Source organism: Morone saxatilis, unplaced genomic scaffold (assembly GCF_004916995.1).
Source record: "Morone saxatilis isolate NCDOM2014 unplaced genomic scaffold, NCSU_SB_2.0 Contig7, whole genome shotgun sequence".
In the NCBI taxonomy this organism is placed as follows: domain Eukaryota; kingdom Metazoa; phylum Chordata; class Actinopteri; family Moronidae; genus Morone; species Morone saxatilis.
Genome location: NW_023340246.1, coordinates 17,292,922 through 17,314,321, shown reverse-complemented (window position 1 = coordinate 17,314,321; position 21,400 = coordinate 17,292,922). Strand labels below are relative to the sequence as shown.

At 42.0% G+C, this 21,400-nt stretch overlaps 2 protein-coding genes across 5 annotated transcripts in view; both read right to left on the bottom strand.

Annotated features, from left to right (window-relative positions):
• The window catches only part of utrn (utrophin), a 144,843-nt gene extending 143,225 nt beyond the window's left edge, over positions 1–1,618 (bottom strand). For all 4 annotated transcript variants that reach the window (XM_035678305.1, XM_035678308.1, XM_035678307.1 and 1 more), the window contains exon 1: positions 1,473–1,618. In XM_035678305.1, the coding sequence (XP_035534198.1) occupies positions 1,473–1,601 (129 nt within the window). In that variant the 5' untranslated portion in view covers positions 1,602–1,618. The remainder of the gene's footprint in view (positions 1–1,472) is intronic.
• A 455-nt stretch (positions 1,619–2,073) lies between these two features.
• LOC118340999 (utrophin-like) overlaps positions 2,074–21,400 on the bottom strand; it is a 24,055-nt gene continuing 4,728 nt past the window's right edge. The window contains exons 3-9 of the mRNA XM_035679165.1: positions 8,606–8,667; positions 8,094–8,186; positions 6,745–6,822; positions 4,530–4,622; positions 3,797–3,969; positions 2,398–2,476; positions 2,074–2,082 (exon numbers count right to left, since the gene is read on the bottom strand). Coding sequence (XP_035535058.1) covers positions 2,074–2,082; positions 2,398–2,476; positions 3,797–3,969; positions 4,530–4,622; positions 6,745–6,822; positions 8,094–8,186; positions 8,606–8,667 — 587 coding nt within the window. The remainder of the gene's footprint in view (positions 2,083–2,397; positions 2,477–3,796; positions 3,970–4,529; positions 4,623–6,744; positions 6,823–8,093; positions 8,187–8,605; positions 8,668–21,400) is intronic.

Below are 21,400 nucleotides of genomic sequence, written 5' to 3'. Positions count from 1 at the left end.
AGAGGGGTGAGTCATGGCTCTCCTCCCTATTTGCCTGTGCCTGCTGTGCTTTTCATGAGCAGTGCTGGAGAGAATGAAGGAGATGGCTTTTTCAGAGTGGGAGTGACTCATTCTATCTGGCAACACACAATGAGACACTTCACAATATTCCTTATGCCTGTACATAACGGAGTCTGTGGCCTTCAGACTGAATGTTATCAGAAACACAATGCAGAAGCAAAGGTTGAAGCAGTTATGGGTTAAATTTTCTTTCTTTTTTTTTTTTTTACTCCAGTGTTTCAGTTGTTGAAGCTGAAGTTCAGGAGCTGAACTGTCATCTCTCCGTTCATGGGAAGAGATAACGGTTTGTTTACACCGACAGAGACAGAGGGGGTTCAGACAGGGAGCCACTGGGGGAGATATATCTGCTGGTCTGAAGCACCACTGGGATTAAGGAGGTTGTATTACACGGTTTGTATTTAGGGGTCTGTTGGAACACATATTTGTCCGAAACTTCTTTCTGTATGCCCTATGAACCGAATGGTCACAGTCTAGTATAGTACAATCTCTTTGCAGCCTAAATATATTGACATAGGCAGAACATAAATTCAGAACTTCAAATCCAAATGCAAAGTTTGGGGAGGGTGTCAGCTGTTGGCTTTTTGCTGACGTATGCTAGCAAGGTTAAATCCAGTTTATATAAAACGTAGTTAGCTTTATGGCAAACACAGATGACAAAGCACAGTTAGAAAAACCTTCCTAAATCATTTAAGTGTTCTGTTGAACTATTGCAAAAGAACTAAAACAGTGTGAGGTGAAGTCTTTTTCTGCAGATTCAGAACAGTCCCAAGGAATAACAAACAATTTAACAGTCAATCTCTGTGAATATAACACTATACTCAGGAAACACAAAATGCAGTTATATATATGCAGTTAAGTTCTTCATACGCACATATGTGTTCAATGTTTTGTAATTAAGTTCGAGCAGTGCTTTCATATTCCCTTTTTTTGCTTACTGACCAATGAAAAATGTTTTTGTGCCTTAATTTCTACACGCAAAATTATGTTTTTTTCTCTCAAGAACGAGTTATGAACTGTATCAGATTCCAAATTATTAGAACCAGATATTTGTTAAGAAACACACTTTTTGATTCCAGATATAAATTCCTGAAGTTTGGACTTACTGTGCTTTTGTGTACCTTTGCTGGTTACCAGCTGTGGATTTTTGCGCATAAAAGAACACCTTGGATTCCTTGAAAAACAGATGTAGCTATGGACTCCAGTAAGCACCTTCTGTGTAAGCAATTTAGAAGGTTTTGCGTGCAATGAGTGCAATGAGTCTCCTATTAGTCTAGACCCATGTGTCCTTCCCCCTTTGCCCTAAAACCACAATTCAGAGAAGCCTGAGCTGTTGTTATTCTTTGCCACCTTGTTCCCTCCTGTATAATATCACATTGAGTACAAACTGCAGCCTACTGTATTGTGCACTTTACCTGAGCACTGACGCCTGGACCAGAGTCCTCAGACTCCACTTTATATTTGCGAGGCAGGGTCTCAACTTCTCTGATAGCCTCCATGCTCACGTCTTTGGGCAGCACAGCGAACAGTGACGTCACGTACATGAGGATGGACTTCTTATCTGGTATGATACTAGCCACAAGTCTGTGGGGGCGGGGGGTCAAAAATGGTGGGTACAGGAGGTGAAGACATGGGGGCAGGCAAAGGACCAAATTAAGCATGTAACGCAGGAGGGAAGTTGAGAATTGCATAAGGAGAAAAGGCAGCATGAAATGGGAGTGAGATAGCCGTTAAGGGGTGACAGGAGGAGATTGAAGAAGCAAAGGTGGAGGGGAGAGAAAAGGGGGCAGGTTGAGACTTGTTTATATTGACTAAAGCTGGCTTTGTACACAGGTTCAGGTGTGACTGGCCCTACGGTTCTGACATAATCAAATGTCTGTGTGAATACAGACAGCCAACGGTACACCGAGCATCTACAGGTGCTACATGAAACTGGAAAAACATTCTGAGCAAACACAGTTCTTACAAATCTTCAGCCAAAAGACAACATCAAAAGTATTTACTCCCACCATGAGTTTACCCAACCTGCTGGCATGAACATTAAAGTAGAACTTTGTGAACACAGACTGTTTTAATATGTGGGAATTTTGGACAGTTCTGAGTATAGTCATCCACATATCCACTTTGGTACCACTATAAGATTAAGAAATTTGATAGTGCTTTTCCCTCGTCCTCCTCTCCTTTCCTATTCCAATTTTAAATAAAAACAGTTCCATTATTCTTGGTTCAAATGGAAAATCAGCGTGCCCATGTGTAAATGTGGAAAAGTGGGTGAAAGAGAGTTGCCGTAACTTCGGGATCCAGTACCTCAATTAATGAACACGTCTGTCTTTGGCATACAGCTCGAAGCAATGGTCCCAGTCTCTCCACTGGGGCTGACAATCTGACCACCTGCTTCCCAGCCTTGAATGCATTTGGCCTAAAAACCACACGAGAACGTAGGCAATCAAGAGCGGCAAACCATGGAGCCAGTAGCTTCAAGGAAGTCCCAGTATTAACAGGGTTAGACAGTGCTTCTGATCATATCACACATACCCACGTATACTACTCTGCCTTAAAATGTGGTGAATTTCTCTAAGTGCTGGTGCTGTTGGGAGTGATAGGTAAATCTGAAACGTTGAATGAAAGGGTAACACTTCGTTACCTGAATTGAACCATAATTTCTCCTCTTTTTGATTTTTAAGAAACACCACTTTCTGTTGTTCTATGGCACATACATTTTGATAAAACCATAGTATGTATGCCATACATGTGATATGAATTCAAGGGGAGGAGATTGGTTTTAGAATAACCTTTTGGGGCAATAAATTACTATATTTACCTGTAAGCATTTCCTATCCTTGGTGTACGTGAAAAAAAGTGAAATGACCTTTCTTTTTGTGTGCAGGGGAGACTTGCTGTTGAGAGCCCAGGTATGGGTGGGAATGTGTTGTTCGTGATCCAACCTAAAACCCTGGCCCAGGTCAAACCATACACTGCCTTTCTCACAGCTCACAGGCCTGTGTGGTGTGTGTGTGTGGTGTCTGTGCGTGTGTAGTTGTGTTCTGAGGGGGTGGAGTGTGCCTGTGTGTGTGTGGGTGAATGCTTGTTGCCTGTAAGACAGTGCCGCGTGGTACGTCGCGGTGTCCCTAGTAGGAGGACAGACGGGGCTATAATGAGGGGGGGACAACACCTCCTACCGTCCTTCTGTAGCTCTCTTCTTTCCACACACAACAGCGCCGCGCGCACACACCACACACGCACACAACCACACACAACCCCAAGCGGTGCAAACAGTGGAACATGTACCGGACGTAAACCATTGAGTAACAGTCTAAAGCACGTGGTACCACACCCGCAGGCCGCTGACACTGTCAACGCTGACATCCCGCCACTTAATACACACACACAACACGACAAAGAAAGGGTCCTACACATTGCCATCTCTAAATTCCAGGCCTTGGTTCCTTGTCAGCATTTGAAGGTCTTGGTTCGTGCTCAGTGTGATTTACATTCAGAGTCAAAGGGCATATGTCAAATATGCAATGTCAACTTAAAGCAGAACATTCATCTCACAGCAACAAATTTCACAACGCAGCACAACAAGAGGGTGGCAGGGAGGGAAAAGTACCGAAAATGCGGTCTCACAAAATGGCATGCAACAACCACGCTTTTTCCTGAGACCACTGCAGTAAAAAGGTTTGTTACCATGACCACATTTTGTGCTCCAGCAACCACAGAGTCTATCATCCCTCCTCACCTGAAGTGGTGTAGGATGCTGTTGAGTGCCAGGCCGTCAGCCCAGCTAGTGGTGAAGTTCAGCACATTGACTTCTGGGTATGAACGGGTGCATTGGCGTACCCAACTCAGTAAGATCTTTTCACTGTTGGTCTGCTGCAAGTTGGACATAATATCCTTCATTATGTCTTTCACCTGCATTAACATGGAAAAAACACACATTAATATTAGATAATAAACAACAGTAAAAACATTCAATTTTGCACATTTTTATTTCCTTTCTTTACCAGGATTCACATTACTCTATCTACTATAGTAGATAATATCTTATTTATTTTTCCCATCACATTAACAGGTTTGCTATGATAACAACAGCATACCATGCACACTTGGTGACAATAGTGACATTAATGTAACCTAATAATAATGGAGTAACGAAAAACTATAGTAGAAGACTGGCAGTGTTCAAACCAGTTTAAGGTAAATCTCTTAATTAACTGTTTTCCTTCACATGGCCATTAGCAGCAACTCAGACTCACACAAAGCAATGGATGAGCATGTTTACATGGATGAACGCATGTGTGCACAACAATAAGATAATAAAACAGATTTTCCATCAACTCTATTTTTGATCCCTCTTGTAACATCTGTGAATTGTGAGTTCACGGTCAGAGCAAACATTAATCAGCCTTTGTGTGCTGGAGGTGGGTGGAAAGAAAGGAACAGCACATGTTTGTGAATATGTGTGTGCTCACCTGCCAGTGAAGAATAATACTCCAGATGAGGCCCAAGGTCAGCTTGTGGTTCCCATCCACGATATCGGTGCCTCCTATGTTTACCAAATCAACCTAAAAGATATGAAAGATAATGAGACTTAAAAGTTAAAATTAAATAATTAATAACACAAGCAACGGTGCACAGCTGTGCGTTAAAGTAGGAATGTTTCCTGGTTCGATCAGAGTGATTGGAAAGGCGACACAGTTGCACACAATGTAAAGTCTCTTTTGTTTGCTGTAATCATAATATCCTTTCAAAATTAAGCTGTTTATAACTGTTACAACACTTAGCACCCATAAAGTAACAACTCTGATCTGAGTTCAGTGGAGCAAATAATATTGCTTCAAATCTTAATGAGTGTCCACAGTGTTACAGCTGAATACTTCTAAACCACTTCTGCACCACACTGTGGATTATACCGCCCTCATTACAGCCTTCCAATGCTACCTATAAAGTATGTCTGCAGCCTTGTCCAGCACTTGCCATACGAGGTGAGGCCAAGTGCAGACTGATTACATATAAATATTTTTGAGAGTATCAAGGCACCGAGTGGAACATGAGATCAAGTGTCTGGTCAAACTAAAAAGTGACCTCTGACCCATGTCTAGTCCCAATTAGCCCCATCCTGCCAAACCATCACTTCTCTCCCTCTCTTTCTTTCTGTCTCTCACACACACACACACACGCAGGAGCTCACATATACAGCAAATCATACCGCTGCATCTGTGTATATGTTTCCGTCCCCAAACTACAGTAAACTAGGATATTCTTCCCTGTGAAGCTTTTGAAGCAACAAGAATCATCCAGCACTCCCTTTAACCTCTGGTTAGACAGCGGTCTAGGTCAGCATTATTGCAGAGGACAATTATGATGAGTCTTGTGCATATTGCAGTTGACAGTGGAAAGGCTTCACACATCTTATTCATGTGTGTTTTGACTGCGTAAGGTTCGAGGTTAATTTATCTATCATTCCACAACAGAGGGTTGTCCAACAAAATGCAAGCTGTAGTCCCTTTATACTACAAAAAACAAAACACTAATTTATATAATTTATGGTCTGCATAGGATAAAGTCTCACAGCCTGAGGAAAGAAGCTGTTCTGTAGTCTGGTGGTATGGCAGCAGATACTTCTATACCGCTTGTCAGACGGTAGCAGGGTAAACAGGCTGTTGCTGGGGTGGGTTTTGTCTTTTAGTATTCTTTGGGCTCTGCACAAGCACCTCACGAATATCACTGATGCACTCACTGCAGAGCCCTCCTGTCCTGGGCCGTGTGCATCCCATGCCAATTTGTAATGTTTCCAGTCAGGATGCTTTCTTTACAAGTTTAAGCCGAGTTGGAACCAAAAACATTTACAAAAACTTGCTTTTTGCACTTCAACACTGTGACTACTAATACATTTTTCAATGCTGTAGCCCCTGCTGGTTTTTGGGTATAGTTTTGGATTCATGATTTCTAAACTTCTATTACAAACATCAAGGATTTATGATATCTATTTATTTTCAAAAACTTCTAAGCCCTTATTTCATTTTCTCCACTCAGCAGACTTAAAAGGGCCCGTGGGAAATCTGGCCTTCACTGCCAGCTGACAGTCTCTGGCTCTGGCAGGAGGGACACCAGCAGGGGTTGCATGCAAACCCCAGCCTCTGCTACTTCCCATGAGCGTGCCCTGCCCATTATCTCTCACTGCTAAATTCAAGGCATTTAAGACCAACTATTACACAGAGAGGAGGAGGAGGGATGAGGTAGCAAAGGAGAGAGGGAGGCAGACAGACAAAGAAAAATACAGAAGACAATGTAGACAAAATTACACATTCAGATAAAAGGCCACAGGAGAACATGTAGTCTGGTAAAGTTACAGGAAGTAACTGGTTTGAATCAAGCATTACCTTGACTGAAACTGTTCACATCACTTACAGTGTAGTCTAAGATATGTCAAATGTATTATAGCCAAAGAGTGTATGTGGTTTTACTTCAACAAAATACAACAGTAGCTAATTTTACTATTCACTATTGTTCCCTCTTTCTGGCTGTACTGTGTTGTACTGTGTGGCTCAAATGAAATCCTGCAGATTCTTAATGGAAGCTGGATAAGAACCACTATGCTACATGTGACCTGGCTAAAAGCATCTCCCAAACAGCAGCTGATGCAACAACAGCATTAAAAACACCAGAAAACACCTCAATACTCACATTATTTTGATGCAAAACTTGAAGTACTTTGTTGACGTTATTGAGAGCGTGCACTCTGGTGGAACCTCTCTCTTTGGTCTGAGGAACAGGAAACACAGTCAAATCAGCATGTTCAAAGTTCACTAGCCAATCGTAAGTCTGCAGGGATCTAAACATGACGTAAATCAACCATTTGAGCTCTTGTCAAATGGATGGAGAATGGACATGCATGATAGTAAAACTAATACTGAGTACTAAAATGTACAATGACAGGCATTACACTAAGAAAAGCTGTGCCATCATTCAGCGGAGTGTTTTTCACCATACATTCATCACACCCATTACCTTATCAGCAGTGTCAACAGTCCAACTTATGGAAAGAATGGCAGGATGAATAGCTGCCAACTGCAAATCCTTTTAAAGTCTTCACATACCTCAACCACTCATTAGCACCCACTTATAGAATTAGTATCCTGGTATCACACAGAGAGTATGTGTGTGTGTATGTATGTGTGTGTGTATATGTGTGTGTGTGTGTGTGTGTGTGTGTGGCATAGAGACAGTTGGCACTTAGTACAGCTGCAGGTGCTAGAAAGCAGATATGCCGCTGAAGGGGTGACAGCAAGGTGACACTGATTAAAAAAAAAAGGAATATCCAAAATTCCTTTAGAAGAATTATTCTTATAAATACACATTTTATCTGGTTCTTTACCAACTCCTGTTTGAGAGTGTTTGTTGAGCGAAGTCTGTGTGGAGGAAAAACTGAAATGTCTTGCTGAAAATAACATAAGTGCAGAAAATGCTAAAATTCAAATAATATGAGAACATCTATTCATCTACAAAGGATAAAAAGGGGCTATAGTGTGTTTGCAAAACATCTGTTCTTAATTTAGCTCGTTCTATTCCAGGATCCAAAATACATCTGCTGAGGCCCCCCGTGTGGCTCCAGTGTTTACAGTAGGTTTAACATTTGAGTGTACATGAGGTGATGCATGTGCTAGTCCCAGCTTGAGTGGAGCAGTCACAACTTAGCTTATAAAAACAGAACACTCCTGTCATTTCATTGCATGCTTTGCCAAAAAAACAATAAGCGTTTCTTTGCTGTTATCACCTGTGCTTGACATCAGTGTTGCCAAACTTGATAAAAATGCACGTACACGGCAAACGTGTGTTTTTCGTGCCGTAGCCGAAGTTCCAAATGAAGTCAAACTTTGGCGAGAGTGTACTGATAAAGACTGAGTACTGATAAGATAAACCAATAGTAGTGGAAATAAAAAAAAATCTATTTTTTTCTCTCTATTTTAGGGTCAGATGACTTATTTCTTCATAATTTGTTGTGCAAACCTTAATGCACACATGTGCAAACTTACCAGGACAGTGCCGGTGAGACCCTCCAGCAGGTCCAGCAGCTTCCTCCCATCCTTCAGGTCAGAGAACATATCCTTGATAGGCGTCTTCTCCGTCTGATTAGACAAAACAGCACAACTGACTACTAGTCTACACAGAGGCAGCCCAGAAACAATCATTCAGATGTTGTTGCAGTAAGCAATCAACAAACAAGCCAACGCAGGCCTATGTAGCGACAGAAATTCAAGATCGAGAGTGAAACTAAGAGCAATTAAGAGCTTCAGAGTTTATGTTGTCTGAGGAGTGCAAATGTTTAAACAAAATCCAGTTAGAAAAATCAACTAAACATATTTAACACAACTCTGTGGATGGTGTGTTTATGATATATAAAAACAGGACCACACACACAAACTTCATTGGTCTAAACATTTCCACCATTTAGTCTACTTCCCTGCAAGCAGCAGGCCTGTCACCCTATTCCGTAGTGTAGTAAAGGTTTGGCATTTGTTTGAACTGGTGTACAATCTTTCCTTACCTTGGAGAACTGTGCATTTATCCATTTGGTGAATGTTTTCTGCTGTACGGCGTCATGCTCATCTGTGGAACAGAACAAAACAGATTAGAAAGGTGAACGGGTGTATCAGAAATCACACATTGACAGTAGGTATAGTTCTTATGAAGACAGCAAAGAACAAAGTCCATTAGTTCCATTAGTTTATTTCAGGAACTGGCCAAATTTACTCTAACACAACATGATGGTAAATGGTGATTGTAGCTGCAGGCATCACAGCTTAAAAGCATTGTAATCAATGTGGCTGAACAAAATGTAGGTAAGAGAGGGGTATTCAGAAAAATGTGTGCAAAATGTCAAAAGGTGTGCCATGTCAGAGGTAAAGGTAACACACCACGTTGTCCAAAAAAAAAAAAAAAAGAAACCATTTGCATGTGTGCACACGCCCATTCCCATTTATAGTGTTTCTCTGGTCTCTGAATACAATCAAATATTTCACATTCTCTTCCCGCTTGACTCCCTCCCTCCCTGCTCCTTCGTTATTCTCTCCAACATGGCTCTCTCTAATAAGGCCTCATTGTGTGTCAGGCAGAGGGTCAGATCCTTTGATGTGCCTGGTTCCTGTAATGGATCAGAGTAACTCATACAAAGCCTTGGACTTGACTTAGAAAGTTATTTTTGTACTTTGTCTCACACTTAAAAGGATATGGAGGAAAATAATCCATTTCAGTAATTAGGAATATATCTAATTTCAAGTCATCGCTTAATAATGAATTGATAAATGAATAATGGCTGCACGATATGGTTCAAAAGTCATATTGTGATTATTTTTGACAGATATTACGATTACAATATGATTCACAATTAGTGGGAATGATAATTTTAGCATCAAAATCTTCATTTTTACTGAAAACAAACTATTAAAATGATAATGATGGGACATCTGGTCTGGTTTGTACAAACAAACATCTTTTCTAACATCTGAAGAACAAGATTTGCAGGCCAGGGCGTAAATGATATTGGCCAGATGTGACTGATACACATTAAATACTTTTCTATTTTCTTCTAAACTCCTTTAATCTGCTCTGGTGAGCTAATGTTGTTGTGCTGATTATTTCCAGTCAAACAAAATAAAACAGGACATGCCAAAAGAAGCCTTTCAGAGAATTTATCTTGCTCTTAAGATCAACAATCACAGGATGCAGAGTGGTGGATTATTAAACTTCAGACAAGTACATCATATCATTGCAGCTTCAGTAGCAGTGAACTCCCACAGCCAAATACAGAAACAGCATTATACACCTGAGGGAATGGCTGTTATCTGTTATAGTATCAGAGAATCTACATCTCAGACATATCAGAGCTTCAGTTAAGTGACGCAAGGAGCCCGCCATATTCTGCAAAGTTAGTTTATTGCCCTCCTTTGACTGCAGCCTCTTAAATAACCAGTTGTCAGTCTGTGTTAGAATTGTACACCTGAGGGTATGGGTCAAAAAAGAAATGCATTCACGTCTGCTTCTAAGCACCGTGAATGAGGTCTAAGACTGTAATCTAGGGGTGTAGAAGAGGTAAAAGCGTATGTGCGTTTAACTGCCACTGTCATTCAACTAGCCGCTGTGTAAAGCACCATGAACTGAACAAAGGGTCAAAGGTTATGATCACCAGCCCCAGCAGTAGTCAGCTTCTTTGTTTGGGGTGCATGGAGTGTATGTTGTGTGCATGTGCGCAGCCGCCGGCAGGGTGAGAAGGGGCATAAAAACAAGATTTTACTGCAAGGGGAGGCCAGAGCTGGGAGTGAGAGAGGTGAAAAGATGAGAGGATGAGATAAATGGTGGTGGAAGAGAGGGATTTTTTGGGACTTCTTTCATATTCAAATGGAGGGTCTAAGTATTGAGATTTGATTTGAGCTATACAAGAAAATGACTTGACTTGAAAGAATTGGAAAGACGACAAGACATGGTTTCTACATTTTCCATTTTATCTTGAAATTCCATAGTCTGGGTAGACACTAATTTATCGACTGAATTTGAAAACGTTTTAGTTGCTAAAGTTGCTTTCACAGATTTTAAGCATTATTAGTACAGTAGGCATAAATATGTATAAATGTGTGTGAGAGTACAGAATAATATTAAATGTTCCTGGTTTCTGTGTGCCATTCACAGTAGGAACAAGGCAAACATGTTTTTTTTGTCACCTAAATGCTTCTGAAATGTCACGAAGACCGGAGTAGAAGCTAAGTGGAGCTAAGACAACTGGAAAGGTAAGATTTTGAGGTGGGGACAAAAGCAAAACCGGCTAGTTGCCTAGACTGGTAAACACTTGCACTGTGTCCTCTTCTCTGCGTCATTGTCTTTAAAGTACTTTGAACAGTAACACTGTAAAAAAGGCCCTCCTGAGAGTATGTTGACCCATTTTTCTCTGGCAGCAACAATAGCACTTAAAAGATTATTTCTTAAGAGGTGAAGAAGACAAAGAGGTCATGTCTGAAGGAGGTGATGAATGGAGATGATGGAGAAAAGGGTACAGGGGACAAAGAAGGGGTCTTGATGAAAAGTAAAACAGCATGGGTTAGGTGACCAGTAACTGATGGCAATCAATCACAGTGGATAACTTACAGGTGAAAGAGGGCCAGAAAGACCTAGAGAGGCAGCCAGAGGGAGAGAAAAATGCTGGCAAGAACATTTTGAGAACAACTCATGAGGAGCAGCACAAGTATACTACAGGTATGCTTTCAACACAGTATCAATTTTCCTTTCATAAAAAGCCCTACATAGGGCTCCTGTCCTTACAGCCTTATGGGCACCCTGTGTAGGGCCTCCGAGGCCCCTGGGGAGAGGGTCTCTGTGGGCTCAGGTCTCCGTGTGCTCAGGTCTCCTGGGCTCTCCACCATACCACCTTGACAGGACAATACGCTCGATTCATAAACACTGCTCCCCCCTCAATCTGTCTGCTGCTCCTACTCACCACAGCACAGGAATGTCTTACTGCTGGACGGATCAAAGCAGCAAGTGTGTTCAAGTGCATGTGTGTGAGCGCGAGAGAAAAAATACCCGTACCAAGGGGAGTCTGTATATACAACATTAATTGCACACGTCCACTTCAGTCAATTTACTTGTGTGTGTTTACATCTGCCCACACAAGTACTTCAGCCGTGGATGTATTGCATACCACTTACATGTTGACATTTATGATAGGAAAAAGACATGGGCACACTTACAGTTACAGAGTTGTAAACAAACTGTCAAATCAGCTGTGGTCTTCAATTTATGCCTGTGTGAATGGCAAGTGGCATGCTTTCAGTTCAGCGAGACCTAACCTGAGGCATGTTCATCTTCAACTGAGTCTTAAAGCTTTAAAGCTGATCAAGTTAAAAAGGTTCCAGCTTGACACAAACACAATTAATTTAGTGTCCAAGGCCAATATCTATAAGTAAAAGGCCTAATTAGTCTAATTAGAAAAAGAACACACTCATCAACTTTTTGTGTTAAGTTTGCACAAAAAGAGGAATACACAAACTGTTTCCTACAACTCAATCCTCTTGTCCCTTTGTGATCCTTTGCTATGAAGAGAGTTAAACCTATAATCGAATCCACTGCTGCTGCTAATTGAAGCCTCTCAACATGTCATCTCTGCCTGATTTACATTTAAACCAAAAAAGGAATCCATAGAAGCATTGGACATATCGAATGGTGAATTTCTTTGAAGATAAATAAGTGTTTATCTAGTTAGGTTAATTATTACTGGGGGAATCAGTTTAGCATGGTCTTATTGTGTACAGAGAAGCTATAAATATATAAATGTTGTCTGATAACCATCAATGAGTCAAACAGAAAAAGATGGCTGTTCAGAACAATCACTGAATTTGAGTCCTGCTAATATTAAAAAGCAAAATGTTTGCCTGATCATATTCCCGACAACTGGCAACAGTCTAAAAAAGCTTTTACTGCAGCGCAGTCTTTATGGGTCACTCGGTCGTACGATAAAGATATCCTATCAGCCAACTGCACCAACACAGTGAAGCAACAGAGTCACATGCACATTTGTTTGCAGAACAAATAGTTAACTCTTCTCAAATAATAGTCCCAGTCACTATATTTCACATAAGCCACACGCACACACTCACATTACTGTAAGCAGAGGGATACAGCCACAGATACACACTCTGCACATAGTGCATTGTCATGTACAGTAAATTTGCTGAGAAACAATTGTTTCTATTCCTCAACAGGCGAACAGGAAGTAGTGATTACATCAGGAAGAGTAATCCCACTGCTGTCTTCTCACAGCTCACTGAGTACACACATGCTCCCAATATACTGTTATGTACAGCATGAAGACTACAGACCAATTCTCTAATGTTCACAGCCTGTTTGTGGAGCTTCAGTTAAAAAGATGTATGAATGCAAAAAACAACAACGAGATAATACATTCTGTATACCAAAAAAAAGCTTTCAGATACAAGTTTATTTCAAATCTAATTTCCAGGCTGCTCCAATCTCCTTGACCCAGTGTTGACCAAGATTACATAAGCAAGAATTGACAGCACTGAAAAGATTGAGAAAAATGAACCTCAAAGCATGACATAACTGGGCGAGAAAAAGAAATTCACAGAAACACACGTTCCTCAAGGCAGGCAGCTGGAAACACAGAGCAGACACATAAAATATACAGCCCCAGTCTATTAACTCTCCCTCCCTCTCACAGGTGGAGAGAGCCTGTGACCACACAGCAGGGACAAGGGGCAAATGGTGGGAGGCACTGAGGTGAATATCAAACAAACCATCAGGGTTTCCACGGCAGCATCACATAGTAAACATGAGAGAGTGGAGCTTAGACAAATGGAGATATTTACAAAGTGTATCCGCACCACTGAGCAGCAATTACCTTCAGCCAAGTTATTCTTCAGAGGTAAAACTTAGATTTCCCCAGTCGCTGTGTTGGCAAAACTTTAAAATACATGTGTGGCCACTGAATCAACCACAGTTAACTGAGTAACCATACATTTAGCTCCAGTGTCAGCTGAAGTGACTGAAAGTTTAATTGGCAGAAAACCAACTGGGATGTGTGTTTGAAAGCTGTCACCTAGTTCAAAGTCCAAAGTACCAAAAGTGTGTTTTTTGTGTGTGAAATTGGATGCAAAGTGCACACTTTACTTGGGTCACTGGTGATGAAAAATGAAGGAAAGCTCGTGTCTTGGCTATGAAACAACTCTCAAGCAGAGGCTGCACAAAAAAAAAAAAAAAAAGCAAAAAAAAGTTTCCCCAGGGTGAACTTCACCTTGAAGTGAGCCAGGAAGGGGGCTCAGCTGTTGGCTCTACTGTCTTTCAGCACAGCACCACCCACAGCCTGTTGGGGGGCACTAATCCTTACACAGGACACACACATAGTCCTACAACAATCACACTGTTAGGCTTTCAAGTCAACCATTGTTCATCCCTTCACTTACTCTTACAAATGTTCTCCTTTCCCCACATATGCAGACACAAAAGTGGATGTAAAAACTCACTCCTATTCGTTTAATTGCAGAGATGCATTTTATTTTGACTCTATAGGTTGAAAGGAATGCATAGAATTCCTATAATTTCCCCTGCATTCCTCCCTCCTCCCTCCAGTGGTCACTTGTCTAAGCTTGTCCCAGCCGGCACAGCCTTGTTGACACTCTTCCCTCGCCAAGATCTGGGAATTTGTAAGCAAAACACTTCGAACGTCCAGAAAGATTAACCCATATCCCTACTTAGCAGCTTTAAAAACACCTCTGCGGTGTGCATAGGTGCACGATTTGGTGTAATTAGGGGTGAACAAGAACGGTGAGGTGAGGGGAACTGCAATTTAGTGAAGTCAGAGCAGGCTGATGATCTGTAAGCAGGAAGCCAAGTCAGTGATATAAACTGTAAATCACTGCTGCAACTGCTAAAATGAGTGTGAAATGAGCAAAGTCAGGGAAAATTAAACCGTAAAGCTGAGTCTGACTGGCTTCAGCTACCAACTACATTTATCACAATCCAATCACATAAATCTTAAGCGTCACATGTGTTTAAAACCTAATGTAGTATACAACATTTATGCCACTACTTTTACCGATTGTGATATTAAGACATCTTTGTGTACCTCTTCTTAAAACTGAAATATCGTAAAACCTGCAGGATCTTAAGTGTGTTTGCCGAAGAGGAGGAGAAAGTACACTAGAAATGTTGTTTCAACCCAGTTTTACTTAAAAAAACGATGATCTTGCTTTTATATCAAGCTTGCATACACCTTGATCAGATTGCAGAAAACTACTAAAAATATACAGCATCTGTCACCTTTGTCTACCACACCTAACTGCACCACCTGTAGCACACCTATCTGCCAACAAGCCATGTGTCACACACCTGTCAAAAGTTCATACCTCTGAGTTTGAGTCCATACTCTGCCATCTTTTACGCTGAGCCGAAAAGCAGCAAAAGCAAAAATAAATGTTTTAAAAAGTGTATGAAGGAAAAAGTCCAAGAGAATCAGCGCAAGACAGTATCTGACATTCCTGCTTCCCTCTCCTGCTCTCTCCTCTGGCTCTGTCACTCCTTGACCAGCAAGGGAGGGAAAAAAAATCTGAAGAATGCCACAGCAAGGAAAGAAGGGAGGGAATGAGGGACACTGTCAATGAAAGGGAAACAGATTGGGGGCAGAGCAGAACAGGACGGGGCAAGCCACGGGTGGGAGTCATAATGCATCGTGGGATAGGGGATGAACGCAGATAAACACAGAAACACTGTTCGGCACCATCTCTGCGTGCAAACGGGACAGAATGCAAGTGACGTGACAAGATGGGAGAAAGAGACAAAGAAGCGCATATCAGCCAGAGATCAGCGCACAAACACAGACACAACACAGTAGGAGAGAGGCAATGTGGTGGGGCAAAGGCATCAACTTTTTTGATCTGCATTTGCAGGAAATCTCAACACACACCCACCACAATCAGATCCCACCCATATATAGATTATATTACACATATCTGTAAATGGAGAACGTTAACATCATAACCAATGTAGCTGTCACACAACACGCAGGAGCATGAATGTGAGCAATCTAACATACTGAGTCATAAAATAACTGCAGTGATTTCTGTCAAAATGAGAGAGATGAACTCAACAATGTGGAAAGGTTTGCGCTCTTGGCTCGAGGCTTCCTAACACGTAGTGTTTGTTGCCAAGGTGAATAGACCGGTGATACCGAAAAAAGGCCTGCACCATAACAAATAACTGGGCATCATTTATGTCAAATTTGAATCTGATGCAACGTGACAAATGTGAAACAGGACCATAGAACCATAGTCTTATAACCGGAACACTCACCCTTATTTTACTTTCACATATTTCACTTATTTCATCTAAAAAAAAGCATGTTTTTAGCTTTTTTTTTTCTTACTTTTTCCACATGATGAAAGTGAGAAATCGATACATTTAATTTCAAAGACATGACATGTAGTCCATCATAACAGTAAGCGGATGTTGATGGTTAAGCCACACACCGATGCATAATTAGTTCTTGCAAAAACAAAGAAGCAAAAGGGAAAAAGTCACTGGAAGAAAAGATGTCACAGATAATGTTAAATCTGATGCGATGTATGTATGAAAAACTGGGGCATTCGGTTTGGTTTTACAGCCTTTTTCGGCGAGTGAAACAGATAAAGTGGCTGATCACTTTGTGAGTTAAGTGGATAAACAGCTCAGTTTCCTGTAATGCTTGTTTGAATCCACTGAACTACATATTTACTTACCTAGATAAATACTATTTTCAGGCTTCCTTTTCCTCCTGAAAAAGTTGCGCTTTCTCCAAGACATCCACTTACTTAAATTCATGACGGAATACAAGTCTTTTTACAACAAAAAAAAAGAGAAAAAGAGGGAGAAAGAAACAAAAATAAATCCGGAACAGGAAGACAAGGTGGTGGCGGTGGTGGTGGAGGGAGAGTGAGAGAGACTGTGAGAAAAGAGAAAGAGGAAGTAGAGGTGCGAGTGCATTTATCGAGTTCGCTGGGTCTGTTTATTTGGGGTGCTGGGCTGGGTTGCATGTGACGTCACACAAATGCTCAAACACACACACACTCAACAGGAGGGTGAGAAAAGCAGTGACAAGCGCAGGGACTGCATCAGCTTGTCAATTAAAAGGTAAGTGACAGGTAACATATAGGGGTGTGTGTGTGTGTGTGTGTGTGTGTCTGTTGTTGTGGGTGTGTGTTTTGCTGCCACAGCCTTTTATCTGATCTGCTGAATTCTCCCCTGAAAACACAAAGAAAAAAAATAAAAATACTGACGGCGTGGAGCGACAAATGTTTTCATCTTCCCATGCCGCAGTGATAGGTGTACTGCAGATAAATATTTCATCCAGGGGGAGTGATCTAAACCCTAAAACATGCTGACACTCTGGGCTACAACCAGCCCACTTCCTTTTTACTACTGTTTACATGAAAGGAACCTTTGGACGATTTAAAAAAGGAAAGATGACTAAACTAAATTAAATAATGCAGGACATGGGGGTCTAAAAAGTTGACCAGTTCCTGACATTTAATGCCAGGTCTGCGGAGGCCGGTCGCCAGTGGCACAGGGAACAGGGCAAAGGCCTGAGGTCCATTTGCTCATTTGCATATTTAGTCAATGGGAGGGGCAACTGAGCAACACAACTCGATTTCCCAACAGGAGACGGCTGGAAGGTAAGGAGAGAGATTGGGATGTTGAGAGCAGGGAGGGGAGCAGCGGGGGAAAACAGGAGAAAGTCGATTTTCCTGCTACTTTGTTTTCCCTTTTCCTTTCCTTCACAAAAAGGAAAGTAGAGGAGGAATAGCCGGCCCCGGGTCCACCTTGACCAACTCTCCAGCAGTCTGATTTAATTAAATCCACTTTCCGTATCCATTAGAGGAGTTGCAGCATCCAGCTGGTCTGCGTCGGCAACTCAGAGAAATGATTTTGAAGCTGGGGTGAGGCCTGGCCTTGCAGTGACTAAAGGAATAAGAGACCGAAAGGACTTTCCACTGGATCATCAGTCATGGACCAGAGACAGGCGTTCCCCCTCTTGTCAATTCCATCTTTCGCACACACCCCGGGAGAGATCCATCATTGAGCTGCTGAATGAAGCCGTGCGAGTGCACATGCCTCTCTCTCTCTCTCTCTCTCTCTCTCTCTCTCTCTGTTCTCTCTGTCTTCCTCTCTCTCTCTCTCCCTCTCTCTCTCTCTCTCTCTCTCTCTCTCTCTCTCTCTCTCTCTTCTCTCTCTCTCTCTCCTCTCTCTCCTTATGGTAGTTCTTTAAATCCAAATCCCACGTCTGACTATTGGCTGGAACAAATGATGTGAGTTCAGAGCTGTTTGCTTACTGGATGTTTGCTACCTGAACATGAATAATTAGTAAACCATAAATAAATGGTTTACAATCAATGATAATCACATGCACACGCCTTCTAGTTGTACTAGTACAGTAGGCTTCACTATTAACACCCATCCTCTACTGACAGAAAATATTTGTTCCACTGTACTGTCACTTTTTGATGTTCAATGTCCTTGTGATGAAATAATGTAATTAACTACACCCTCTTTCTCTCAGCCTCCCGCCCTGATTGTCATCTTTGATATCAATGTGTGATCTCCACCCATTACAGCCATTAGAGGCTACTGTTCCACTTCCACTTCTTTTACAAAGCATTTCCCCTTAATGATTGTTAAGATTAGTCTTATTTTTAAACATACAGCAGTTAACAAGACCAAGAAATGCAGGGTTAGTTGAAAATGGCTCCTTTACATACATTTTAGGGTTTTCCTTTAATAAAATACCTTTCAGGAGTGGCTGTGGTAATCATTGCTGTGCTTCTCACACCACACATACAGAGTAGATGAGTCAGTGGTCCAACCAACATTCAAGAGATGGAAAATGCAAAATCTCCCACAATGCCACAGGGCTCCTCCCTTGGAAAAAGTAGATTCCCATGTCTGAATCCTCACAGTCTCTTTGTAGAGGTTACGTAGAACCACAATGTCCTTGGTTTAAGCCTGACCTGAGACCATTTGGCACATTAATTCCTGTCTCTAGCCTGTCTGTCCTGTCTGTCTCTACCGACCACTCTGTGCAACGCTGAAAAACACAAACACAATGGGTTGTGATGGATCCGTAATATTCAAAACTTTCTCCAGGCTAGGTAGTGAAAAGAGAGTTTCATCAACACCACTTTTTACACACTGTCAAAAAGCTTTAAACTGTTTGCGACATGCAGCTCATTTTAGCAACATGGTACTAGAACAAGTAACACAAACTTGTTAACAACCAACTGGACAAGTAAAACAACTTCAGCACTATGAGAAAGTGGGAATTTCAATAATGGGATTCAATCCCTTCAAGTTATTTACTTAGTAGTGAAATACCACTGTAGCTTTAAATGGTTAATCTAAACTCTCTCTGGGCCTCAGCCTGTTTTTTGTTTTAGTAAATCCTGTCATGCGAGGGGTCAGAAGGTAGATTGGGCAACGTGGCTTTGTAGCCCTAATGAGCTAGGGAAAGGGGGCAGAGAGGGGGATTTACACTGGAAGGGCTTTCTTTGGGAAAGGGAGATTCACAGAAAGAGGAGACCCGTTTGTATGTGTTTAACGACCACAGGAACATTCAAGACTGATCATTTTCTGCCATTTCCAGCCTTCTCTTGCAGAGCTGAAATGTCATCTGGGCTGGGCGGGGTGTCTGTACGCTGCTGGACGCACACACATTCACATGCACATGGACCAAAGAGGCAGAGTCCCATAGACAACCGCACCCAGGGGAGATGTTTTGGCCAGTGCTTCCATTCCCAAATTTCCAGCCAGGATTTTGCAGAGCTGGTTTCCTCCCACTTCCCAGGCAGCCAGATTCAGCAACAAGCAAACAGACTAACACAAACACACACTTGTGTCTATATATTGCCGCCGAAAACCCATCCAGCTGCATTCCCTGTGGACGCTGTGCTTCCTCAAAGTCAAAACACACTATGAGAACTCTCGCTGACCGTAGACTCATACAAGAAAGTGAAGCACAAAAAACACCAGAGGCAAAATTCAAAATTCAGGTCATGACATCTCCGAACGAAGGGGCGGCCACAGTGAAAGCTCCTTTGTTTTGATTTGTGTTCCATGCTACCCACACATGCAGATGCACACCCATTATTGTGTATTCGCATACCACTGCATACCACTGCACTCCCTGACAGTTAGGTACCGGCTCCTGCTGTCATAGCTAGGTGGCGAATGACTCTCCAGAAAACTTTAATGTTACAACCGATTATTTCTGAATAAGTAATACGATCTCTTTCCACACACACACACACACACACACACACACACACACCAGCTGAAACATTTCCACCCTGCTACAAGAGGCCAAGGCTAGAATTAAGGATCCATGACATGTAGTTGAGCTAGTATGGTAACAAATCTGCTTTCCACACCCTCCACACACCCTGTCACGTTTGGTGACAATCCCAACCCTGTTCTCAGATACAACCAGAATTCTTTCATTAGACTGCATGTCACGCCCAGATGTCATGTGTAAGCAGATGGTTTTTCTGTGTATCTCAAAAGGTAACGCTAAGAGGGTTAGGAGTTACATTTATACAAAGGCAACCAATTTCAAAGCTGTATACACTCAAGGAGCTGCAGGGCACCTACCAAATCTATAGGCTGCTGCTGTTATTCTCACATTTACATTTGCACAGACACTGAATTATAGGAGAATTAATAAGAAAGGGGAATTTAAGGCATAAAAAAGAAGAGAAAAGATGGAAGAAGAAGACCAGGTGAGGTAACCGGAGCTGTATGAGGAGGCTCTTCTACAGCAGACCACTCAAGTGACAAATAAACAGAGAGGAAAAAAGGGTCCGTTGAGTGTCCATTATTGTGTAACGGCTGTTAAACAACAAGCCCTCCATCCTGTGGATGATATTTGACCTTTCACATTTGTCTGCACTCTGGAATGAGCAGGGGGGGAGGGGAAGTGCACTGGTAGGATAGGTAGATAGGGCTTCAGGGGGGTATAGGGTAATCCAACCAGAACTTTGTCAAAAAACTGTGTGGAAGCACTTCTTAACATCTGTTTTCAACTCATTTAGAACTGCTGTGCCATGTGGCCGACCACACACACACACACACACACACACCTGGTTCTCAACAGAGTTCAGCCTATTAGGTCAATTTTTAGGCCCTACAGGTGATGATTTGTTTCATTATAGGTTGTCTGTAGAGGATTTCTTTAGACTAATTGTTTAATCTTTTAGTTTATTAAATGGGAGACAACAGTGAAAATGCAGTCAAAAATCACAAGTTCCAAAAAAAGCTCAAGGTGACGTCTTTAAGTTGCTTGTTTCAACTGATACTTTCTCCAGCATCACACAGTTCTACCCTGCATCCCCTTTTCGTCTGTTCTGTACTCAACCTTTTTTTGTCTCTCGCTCTGGTCCACTGCGAGCTTGCATAACAACTTGACACGCTGGAAAACATGAGCAACCCCCCACGCCCCTCAAGAGGCATGAGCGTGCATATGTCTGTGAAAGGGACCAACTGTCTAGCTTCCTGAACTCCGTCATAGGAGGCAGGGCGACAACACACACACACACACACACACAGTAGTGGTGATCTCACTGTAGTACTAGTTTAGAAATGGAACAGACACCAGCTGAAATAACTGAACCAAAGCTTCAGAATAACAGAATCTGCTCAGACTCTCCGCAAGATCAGAACTATCTGTCAATCAGTAATGACAACAAAAAGAAAAGAGGTGTGTGTGTGTGTGTGTGTGTGTGTGCGTGTGTGTGTGTGTGTATGTTGTTTGAGG